We start from the raw sequence: 10,901 nt of genomic DNA, 5'->3' as shown, positions 1-10,901 counted from the left end.
TTTGAATGTGATAATTGTGGTTGGGAAGTGTTTATATGTGTGTTGGAGCTTGATTGAGATTTTGGAAAGTTTGGAAAAGGGTTTTGGTGTGCTAAAAATATGTTTTTGGAGGTGTTGAAGTTTTGAGAGTTTGTGGAAAGGTGATTTGGAAGTGTTTCGGGTTAAGCAGAAAAGCGGCTAAGGTATGGTCTCGGTTTCCTGTATCTAAAATGTAATGTGGTGTGAAAACTTAGGCTAAAGGCCCTAAAATAGGCTTTGAAGGGTTGATATTGTTGAATGGTTGAGATAAATTATGTGGTTATATATGTGATTGATGAATATTGATGTTTTGATGGGAGAATGTATGAGAGATATGCATGTTTTGATATATGCTTAATGATTGATTGAGGTTGAATTGTGGGTGAAGCCATATTGATGGTGAGGGTGATATTTATTGTGTGTATTGATGGTTGATTGGAAATCGTATTGTTGGGAATTGGGATGAGAAAATATGTATAATATGATATTGTGTTTTGAAGTTGAGTTACTTGGTTGAGAATGGTTAAAATGATGGATTTGTAGGTTATGATTTGGTAAAAATGTTCATGTATGAGTTGAGGAGGCTTGAGGTTGATTTTTGGTATGTTTTGGTTGATTTTAAAAAGGGTTGGAATTGGTTTGTTTTGAAAATAGCACTTTGTGGTTTTGTATGAAAATGTGGCTTTTGGGCATACTTTGACGGAGCATAACTTGGACTCCGGATCCCCGATTTATGCCAAACTTGTTTAGAAATGAAATTGGATCCGAGATGTTTATTTGAAGAACGGGTGAAAAATGATTTGAAATGGAGAAGTTATGCCCGTCGGAAGATTGGGGTTTAAAACTGTGAATTCTGCAAATTTTTAACTTAGTAAAATTTTTGGCAGAACGCACACCCACGCATATGCGTGACCGACGCGCACGCGTCGATGAGCTAAAACAGTTGCCCAGTCAAAATTCTCGAGAGTTGTGCCGGCCAGTTTTGTGCCTGGGGCACAAAACGCACCCACGCGTACGCGTGGCTGACGCACAGGTGTCACTTGGCTTTTCTCACATCCACGTGTGCGCGTGGGAGACACGTACGCGTCACTGTATCTTGCTGCCTTCCACGCGTGCGCGTGGGCGACGCGCACGCGTGACCCTGTTTTCATCCCAAAATTAATTTTTGAGTATTTAAAGCCAAATTTTAGACTTCTAAGCCTCCGATCTCACTTATTATGTCTTAAATCCTTGTGATATGCCTAGCAATAAAGAGGAGCTAGGAAATGTGGTAAGTTGTGGATGAAGTAAGGGGAGATTTAATGATGAATGATGATTAAGGATCATTGTATGAGACACGGAGGATGATTGTGGAAGTGCTGTGTATGCCATGAGCCGAAGGGCTGTAATTGCTAATGAATTGGCTGGTTATGGATTGTATTATGAGCCAAAGGGCTGAGATATTGCCGAGTTATGGCTGAGCTATTATTGAATTATGGCTAAGTATGATTGCATATATGCGTATTGAATGAAATGTGAATGTTACACTTCCACTATCTGGGATACGAGTTTTCCTGGAAGAAAGCAGTGGCTAGCCACCATGTGCTCCAGGTGGAGACTCGATACTCTGCTGACCCTATGTCGTAAGTGTGGCCGGACACTAAAAGTTTTGGATGAGGTCGCCCCCGTGAATATACACCAGTGAGGGTGTTGGATATGATTTATGATTTATGATTGAGTATAACTCGAGTTAGGGATGTGCGACAGAGGGACAGTCCAATGGTTAGCTACCAAAACTTGTCTGGTTGGCTTTATAACCGACAGATGAGACTCATCAGCCATTAGGACAGGCATTCATCGTATGCATATTATGTGAATTGTTTAGAATTGCCTAATTGACTGTATATTACCTGTTAATTATCTAAATGTTATATCTGCTTTCTATTTGTATATCTCCTTGTCTGATATAATTATGTTTGCCATATTATGTTACTGCTGGTGGTTGGGAGGTCTGCAGGATTTGGAAAGGGGAATGTTAGTTAGACTGAAGATCTTTAGTCAGTTGCCATTTATGGTTTAGTCTATTTATAAGCTTTGATTTATCTGGTGGAAGTTCTAGGATTGCCTTCGGCTTTCCCAGGACATTACATGTTAGATATGTGGGTACTATTACCATACTAAGAACCTCCGGTTCTCACTACAAAAAATTTAATCTTTACCGACAAATATTTAGCGGCCATGTTAATATAGCCATAATTTCTCTTGTTAAATGACTTTTTTCCCGGCAAATAAATAATTGCCTTTAATACTTCATTTGTAACGGCAATTACATAAATGGCCACTAACTAATTATTAACTTTGCCTGTAGTAAGAATATCACTTTCACCGTTGAAGCCATTTTCTCATTTCTCACATTTCATCCCTCTTTACTGTATCAGTGCCTCCATCACCTCACTTTGCTATCGCAACCTCTTCACTTCACCGTTGCCGCCATCTCTTCCTCTTCCTCACACCAAGTTCTACACCGAACGACTCAAGTAACATTATTGGCTACCACCACCTCATCCTCAATCTGCGTTGGTTGTCGCTAGTTCATGTCACAGTCTCTGTCGATGGCTTGTAGCCTCGTGTGGTGGTTTCTATCGCCGCCTCTGTCATACATTATGATCTCTAGTTTCAGTTCGCACCTCAGTAACCTTTTCATCCATCTCTTATTCAATTGTGGTTCCTTATTTGAGAAATTCTCATTTTCTAGGGTTTATGTGATTCATGCTAACTAATCCATTCTTGCATATCATCATGCGCCGATTTTTATGCTCCAGGAGAAATTAATTTGAAATTTGGATTTGCTAGTGTGAGGCTGGCTTGAGGCTCAGTGAATTTGCATACTCACCATTTCGGTCCTCCTTTAAAGATGTCAACCATGGCACCTGAAGCATATAAGGAGACAGTCCTTCAGGCAAAAGAACATATTAAGGCAGGGGATATTCACTTTGGTAGGGGATATTCACTTTGGAACATATTAATTCCAGCCTTGTTTCTTGTATTCTGTTAATCTATAATCTCCTCCTCTATTGGTTACTGTTTTGTTTGTTATCAGTTTTGAATTTCATTCTTGCTCTGTATTTTATATGTTCTCCAAGCTCTTGGCTAATGCTATCTTATTGTATGTAGCCGTCTCTGTCAATGGTAAAAAAAATTATGACCTTGATAAAAAGTGAAGAATAGATAGTTTTTGAGTCCAATTACATAGTCCCACTTAATTCTTTTTGCAGTGATCTACAGTGTCCTTGCATTATATATATTGTAGTCCCTAATATTGCTATGACTTATAACACCCCTGTGTCTGAGTTTGAAATTTTAATTAATATAAATAATTATAATTATTTTTGTAAATGAAAGTGGAGAACAGAATAATGAGGATTTAAAGAAGAGTGAAGTGACAACATGTGACACCTTTCCCTTCTTATTAACTCAAGATTGATGATCAGAGTCAATTTAACCCTCCAAAAAAGTGCACCATTAATTGAATCATGCAAAGTCCAGATGAAATATACATGAGTTTTTCTGTTTGGTGTGACTTGTGGACTTAACTGATCCAGTCAAGTACTTTTTCTAGGCCTAGTTGCAGTTTCAGAAGGGGAGAAAATATGTAAGTAAGATCATTCTTGAATCCTGTGTTAAGGAAACTATTGCTTTAGACACACACTAATGTCTCCCATCATTTTCATTAGGCATCTGCTGTTTTAAACTCAATTATTGTACTGTCAAATATGTCTATCATTATTGAATCAATTGGGATCTATCTATGGCCAAAAATCATGTGAGTTTTAATGTAATGTAGGACTCAGTTTCATTAATTATAGTTGTTTTCTTATTGGTTTTTTTCTTTTCACAGTTGCAGAGAGGCAAAGGAGAACCAAAACCCCATTATAGTAATTAGTAATGGCAGAGGATAAGGGATTCTCTGTCTTGGATAATAGATTTGGGTATGACAAGAAGAGTGACACTGATATTATGTATCCTATGTATTTTGGTGTTTCTTGTGCGTTTTTTGCACTCCAAGCACTCACAAAACCACATGTTGAGGTTGAAAAATGGAGTGAAATTCGTGACAGCATACTCCAAGGGAGTGCACAGGTACTTGGGTTGATTGTGTGGAAGGTTCAGAAAGGGATTTCGGATGGGGAAGAATATAGGTCTTCAAGCTTAGGAATGCTGAGAGGGAGATTGAGAATCTCAAGAAGATGAGGCATGAGGATGCAAAGGCCAATGAGAAAGTTGTGGGGATCTTTGCTACACAGGAGCAGAGTTGGTTGCAAGAAAGGCGAAAACTTCGGGAGCACATTGGGGCACTGATGAATGAGCTGAGAGTGTTTGAAAAGAAAAAGGATGAGGTTGTCTCTGAAATGAGCCAGAAATTGAAGGAAATAGAGGATTTGCTGGAGTCCAGGGACAAAGTGATTCAAGAAGGGGAGCAGAAGAGGAAGGAGTTGGAGGAAAATCTTGTAAAGGCTGAAAGGGAAGCAGAAGAATTGAGAGAATCTGTTAAGCTTGAAGCTCAGGAACACTCCTCTGATCTCAGGAAGCACAAAACTGCCTTCATTGAGCTGGTGTCAAACCAACGGCAGCTAGAAGCGGAGCTTGGCCGCGCCATGAAGCAGTTGGAGGCTGCAAAGCAGGAGCTTGGTTCAGTCTTGGAGAAGAAGGAGGAGTCAGAATTGTTGGCCCAAAAATTGTCTATTGAAATTGTATTTTGGTTGAACTTTTGTATTTGTGTCTTTATGCATCTGACCTGTTCGACGAAATGCTTCATCCATCTAAGGAAATCAAGGTAAACATTTATGCTTATTCCTTTGAGTCTCTATCTTAGTGTATGTTAAGTTTCAATTTTAGGGTTTGTGTAATCATGAAATTTTTATTCAATTGTTTGTAAACTTAATATTTGTCTTGCAATATAGTTTGAGTCATGAAAATGTAAAAGCTTATTACAAGAAAGAATAAGGTGTTATATATATTCCTAATTTATATGTTCAATTGATCCTCTGCTGCTGTGTGTAATAATTCTTTTGTACTTTTATTTTAATTCTTAAAAGCAAATCATTGTTTCTTATCCTAATAATAGGTAAAAGATATAAAGGTAGCATATAGGATTGAATTGAATAGGAAAGTTTATTATTACTATAGCTAACTAGTTTATTATGTAATTGAAGTTAAAATGAACAAAACTTGAAATAAAATTGTTATGCAGACTTCAAACACGTTTGCTTTGCTTCATTTGATTTGGAGCTTTGCCTATAAATAGAACAATGCAAAATGCTTTTGGTTAGCTGAGTGACGTGTTTCTTCTAGCTTTTATATGGATTTTTCAGATAGACATAGAAATCAAATCCTACAGAATGCTATTAGTTATTTGACATGGTATTATACATTTTCTCTCATATATTTCAGGGTGAATTCAACTCCGGTAAATCAACGGTGATTAATGCACTTCTTGGGGAAAGATACCTGAAAGAGGGAGTTGTTCCAACTACTAATGAGAAAGAAGTAAGCCGGTTAATTTCTTGATTCTGTTCTGTTTCTTCCTTGTCCTGTACGAATATCACAATTTTTATATTATAGACTTACATAATATATTCTATCTAATTGTATGTGCTCTGAGTAATTATTTTACATTCTTTTTTAAAACAGATGACAATTGTTGATACGCCTGGAAATAATGTGATTCTTCAGAGGCAACAACGTCTCACAGAGAAATTCGTACCACGCGTTGACTTGTGACACAAGATTGCCGATATGCCAAGCAGGACTTAGCTGCAGTGAATGGTATTGTCAATAGTGTAAATGATTTTGCAATGGATATGAAAACCAAGAGCCTTTCTTGGAGGAGACAAACTTCTTCTTTGGTAATTGGTATGTTTTAAGTTCATAATTTTTTTAATCATGACAATTTGTTTCCCTCTTAATTGATTTGCTATTGGTATGCTGTGGGATATTACCAGATTGAGACTACAAAATCACGTGCTATGGAGCTCATTGAATCTACTCTACTATTGTCAAATCTTGATATTGTTGCTTCATTTAATTATTGGAGGATATTCCTTTTCCTCTTTTTCTTTTTTTATCCTTAAATTGAAAATTTAATCATTAAAATAGTTTATTATAGCATGCACCAGTCCCTTATACCACCGTTGCCTTGCTTATCATTGGCATTGCCCTTGGTTCCATAGGTATCTTCCCCTCTTGTCTTATTATAGTTGACCTTTTCTCTCAGTATTTATCTTTTGAATTTCAAGCATCAGGTTTTTTGTTTCAAAAGGAAACCCATATGGGAGAATTTAATTTTGTTGGATAAGGATAGGCTGCCTTGTCTGTGTACAAAGGGGTGAAGAAAAAAAGAGAGGAGACAATATATTTACCTACTTTGACATGTCATTTGGATCAGTATGAAAATGATCAAGACGAACTAAGGAGCTGTTTTTGGGGGAGATGGGGGGATCTAATAATCTATACACTGTTTATATAATAAGCACCTATTTGCCTTTAATTTTTTTATTGGAGTAGAAGTGCATGATTGATTAATTGTTAACTCCTGAACAGAGTAGGGTACTCATCATCGGTTGGAAAAGATTGGGGATGGAATTCGTATTTGTAAGTTTGTTCTCTTTTTATTCAATTTATTCTGAAATTTGAGCACTTGCTATTAAAAGAAAAACAAGTGCTTTTCATTTTACTGCTTTGAAACATGCGTATTGACATGTTGAAACAAGGTCATTAAAACCTCTTTTTTCTCCACAGAGAAGAGAGTGTCTAATCTCTTACCAATTTGCCGTAGGAGTTAAGGCCGTGACATCCTTTTCTTCAAATTCCATCTTTCTCACAAGCTGATATCGTCCCTCAAGCTTCACTTGGTCCAATAATAATGGTAATGAAGGCATATATTATTAGTTGTATGCTTTATATATTTTCTAGGATTCTTTAAATTTTTTATATGTATAAATTAAAGTTTTCAAACACTAAGTAGTCCTTTATTTACACATATATTTTAATCTGCATAGTTTTTATAATAATATACACTCATTTTTCAACAATTTTAGGTTGTAAAAAGCAAGTTCTTATAGTTAACTTGTATAGGTTTATCTGGCTACAGGGAGTGCAATGAATAAGGGTCGGGCAGGGAGAAGGGATTGCTAAAGTTTTTCTGAGCATTATTTTATTACTTTCTTTTTTCCACTACCATCACTTTAATTCTGACGTATACAGTTATCATGAGGGAACAAACTATATACGTAAGCCCAAATTCAAATACATGTTCTGTGAAAAGCTTCTATAACATAAAGATATTTGTTCAAGCTTGGAAGTAATTTTAGCTTTGATTGAATGGTGTTACTGTTTATTACTTTCTGTTAAAACTGAGATGCAGAACTAGCTAGGATGTGGATTGATGGAAGATAGTATTGGTTATTTAGATGTATGATCTGATTTGTTTCTTATCTGCATGTGGCTCTTGTCATATTTTGCTGAAGAGTGTTCTGATTGAACCAAGTAGAAATACTGGCATCGGATTAGCTTTCATGGCCGTAGCCAAGGGTTACAAGGTCAAAATTACAATGCCTGCTTCAATGAGTCTCGAAAGGAGAATCACTCTGTTGGCTTTCGGGGCTGAGTTGGTTCTGACAGACCCTGCAAAGGGAATGAAGAGATTGTGGCTAAGACTTCCAATTCCTACATGCCTCAACAATTTGTGTATATAATGTAGATTTACTCTTAAATCCTTTTTTTCTTGTAGTATTTATGTTGTTTAAATTTGTATTATGTTTTATTACTTTTCAAGAGAAAATTTTGTATAAATATTTTGAATTTAATAAAGGTTTAATTACTCTGTTGGTCCCTATAGTTTCACCAAATTTTTAATTAGGTCCCTATACTTTTTTTCCATTCAATTGGGTCCCTACACTGCTTTTAATTTTGTAATTACGTCCTTTTCATGTTAAAAATGTTAAAATTAACATAATATTTTTACCAAAATGCATGCGGTCAAAGATTTAATTAAGTTTTTAATTATAAATATCTTCAATTTGCGAATAAATATTCAGTTAATTCTAATATTTTTTATACTAGGAAGGACTTAATTACAAAATTATAGTAGTATAGGGATCCAATTGAAAGGAAAAAAAGTATAGGGACCTAATTAAAAATTTGGTGAAACTATAGGGACCAACAGAGTAATTAAACCTTTAATAAAATATTTTATTTTGTAATAATTAATTTTAGTATATTTATATTATGTACAATAATAATAATTATTGGTAAAAATTTGAAATTTTAGAAAAAGGATAGGTTGTTATTTCTAAAAGAGTGAGTATAATTAAAAAAGTTTTAAGATTTTAGCGGCAATAGTAATGGCAACTAAAAGTGAATAACATAATTTTAGAATTATTTTTAGTGGCCATATAAATTGCCGGTAAAATGGGTTTTGGCGGCAATAGTAATTGCCACTAAAAGTGAATAACATTGCAATATTAGAATTACTTTTAGTGGCCATATAAATTGCCAAAAAAATGGCCGCTAAAACTTATATACTTTTTGCGGCCATTAAAAAGGTTTTTACCGGCAAATGTTATAATTGCCGCTAAAACCTTTTAGCGGCGAAGCATAAGACGGCTAATGTCTAATTGCCGGTAAATGTATTAGCGGCTATTTTTATTGCCGCTAAAAGCAAAATAAATGGCCGCTAAAAGTGATTATTTTTGTAGTGTTCTCACCTATGCGGATTTTGTGATTTTCAGATGCAGGACGTGAGGCTCCTCGCTGAGGCATGCTGGAGACTTCTGGATTAGCGAAGATCCTTGATTTTCCGGACTTTATTTTGGTTTTATGTAGATAGTTACTATCTCCACTAAATAAATATATATATATACTGTTTTGACTCCTCTTAAAGGTTGTTTTGGAGAACAGGTTTTGTTAGCTTATCCTTGGGGTTTCCCTTGGGTTTCTTACTCTATATTTATACTTATATATGTATACTTTTATGCTCGGATCGGTTATCTTCGCAAATCGGGTCTTGAGTTTTGATATTCGTATCTTTGGCACTCCTTTGTTTATGGTTTCACGTTAGTCTATCTTTTGTCGGTTTGGTTACGTTATCGATCAGAGTGTTGCGCTTTTTTATTTAACGATTTTGTTTTATCTTTTCTTCAAAGGCTTCTAGTTATAAACATTTTTCACACTACTATATGTACTAAATTTTATTACTAGAGGTCGTAATACCTCGCCACCTCTGTCTTATGACTTAAGCATAAGGTTCTGTGTGGTAGGGTGTTATAGTACACGTGAGAGGGAAGTTTTCCAAGCGACGCGTACGCGTGACCCACGTGTACGCGTGACAAGCATTTTCCGTTGTGTCTGACGGAAGTATTTGGACGGAAGGACTGATCCGACCAAGTTTTGTGAGGGTCAGGGACTTAAAAGTATTTTTCAATGGTCAGGGACGAAAATGTCCGCGGAGCAAAAGGTCAGGGACCTATTTGTCCTTTTCTCAAAAAGAAATAATTTTCAACATATAAAATAACATAATTCACCTTAGTAAGTGAGGACATTTTGTTAGAGGTAAATAATTCTAATAAAGATTCTAATTATTTTCATATGAACATGCTTTCTTTTGACCATTAGAAGTTGAACGGTAAAATTTGATTTTGGTATATTATAAATGTTATTTTTATCTAAAAGTGTTGCTATTTTTTTTAAACCATTACATTTTCTCATAAAAGTATGACTAAACAAATATGTTTTTAGGAAGATATTTTTGCCATCTTAATTGAAGTAGATGCCTTTATTAAATTCAAATTCGTAGAAATTTAACCGATTCCCGTGAAGTGATACCAAAACCCCATCCTTGTCTCTATAACCAACATAGAATCCACCCCACTTTTATTAGCAAGTAGTACAAAATTGAATTTTAGGCCGTCTCTTGTAAAATCCGGTTAATTAATGACTAATTAACCCATAAATTAAAATTTATTCTAGAAAATTAGAAATGTAATTTTTATGGCTTAATATGATAGAGAAAATTAAAACGAAAATTTTGATGCTAATTTTAAAGAAATTGGCCGAAGATTAGACCGAACGAGTCAAACCGGGCCAATCGGATCCATATTGGGCCCTTGGCCCAACCAAACTCAACCTAAAACCCTTAACAGCACTCTCTCTCCTCTCTTAAACCCCAAAAGGCCAATTCTATGGTGCCTTTTGTTTGGTGCCTAATTTTTGCCTAAATTACTTTTTATAGTAACTTTAAAATATTTAAAATTTTAACTTTTATACTTTTAAATTTAAAATTAATTATTTTACCTATTTTAGTAATTAGGCAATACTTTTTAGGCACCTAGCAAACACCACCCCAAAAAGCTGAAATTGCAAGGAAAGGGGGAAGAACACTCTTCCAAAGTTCTCACCCTTACTTGATCTTCAAATCACCATAACTTTTGATTCGGAGCTCCGATTACCGCACCATTTGCGGCCACGCGTTCACTGCGTCAAGTTCTACAAAACTCACAACTTTGTTCTTAAGGTAAGCCACGATTTCCTCTCTGAAATCCCAGCCTTAATTTTGAAATTTTGGGTGAAAAATGTTGAGATTTGTGAGCTTTTGATGTTATAGGATTTAACTAGCTTGAAGGAGAGGCTTAATCTTGTCTCCTTGATCCTTAGGTATGGTAAGATTCTCAATTCTAGTGAAATTTATTGGTTTATGATGTTTGGGTATTGAGTGGGTATGTTTGAATGTGGTATTATAATTTAGAAAGTGTATATATGTGTGTTGGAGCTTGATTGAGGTCTTGAAAAGTTTGGAAAAAAGGGCTTTTGTGTGTTAAAAATCTGTTCTTAGAGGTGTTGAAGCCTTG

At 35.4% G+C, this 10,901-nt stretch overlaps 1 protein-coding gene across 12 annotated transcripts; it reads left to right on the top strand.

Moving 5' to 3' along the window:
* Window positions 1-2,363: 2,363 nt before the first annotated feature.
* LOC107644077 (uncharacterized) lies at window positions 2,364-9,033 on the top strand. Of its 12 annotated transcripts, XM_088488878.1 has the most exons (10): window positions 2,364-2,688; window positions 2,820-2,993; window positions 3,400-3,649; window positions 3,732-3,820; window positions 3,896-4,831; window positions 5,449-5,544; window positions 5,689-5,910; window positions 6,598-6,648; window positions 6,796-6,922; window positions 7,524-7,884. In XM_088488878.1, exons 5-6 carry the CDS (start codon window positions 4,245-4,247, stop codon window positions 5,477-5,479), a joined length of 618 nt encoding a protein of 205 aa, XP_088345004.1. In that variant the 5' UTR covers window positions 2,364-2,688; window positions 2,820-2,993; window positions 3,400-3,649; window positions 3,732-3,820; window positions 3,896-4,244; the 3' UTR covers window positions 5,480-5,544; window positions 5,689-5,910; window positions 6,598-6,648; window positions 6,796-6,922; window positions 7,524-7,884. The 12 variants fall into 12 exon arrangements, with proteins under 12 accessions (XP_088345004.1, XP_088345007.1, XP_088345001.1 ...); XM_088488881.1 differs by lacking the exons at window positions 3,400-3,649; window positions 3,732-3,820 and adding an exon at window positions 8,787-9,033 and having other exon boundaries at window positions 2,364-2,676; window positions 7,524-7,752; XM_088488875.1 differs by lacking the exons at window positions 3,400-3,649; window positions 3,732-3,820 and adding an exon at window positions 8,787-9,033 and having other exon boundaries at window positions 7,524-7,752.
* The last annotated feature ends 1,868 nt before the right edge of the window (window positions 9,034-10,901 follow it).

Source organism: Arachis ipaensis, chromosome B5, assembly GCF_059453495.1.
Source record: "Arachis ipaensis isolate K30076 ecotype BB chromosome B5, ASM5945349v1, whole genome shotgun sequence".
Classification (NCBI taxonomy): Eukaryota; Viridiplantae; Streptophyta; class Magnoliopsida; order Fabales; family Fabaceae; genus Arachis; species Arachis ipaensis.
The sequence above is the reverse complement of the archived record's forward strand: the minus strand, read 5'-3'. Positions and strand labels throughout refer to the sequence as shown.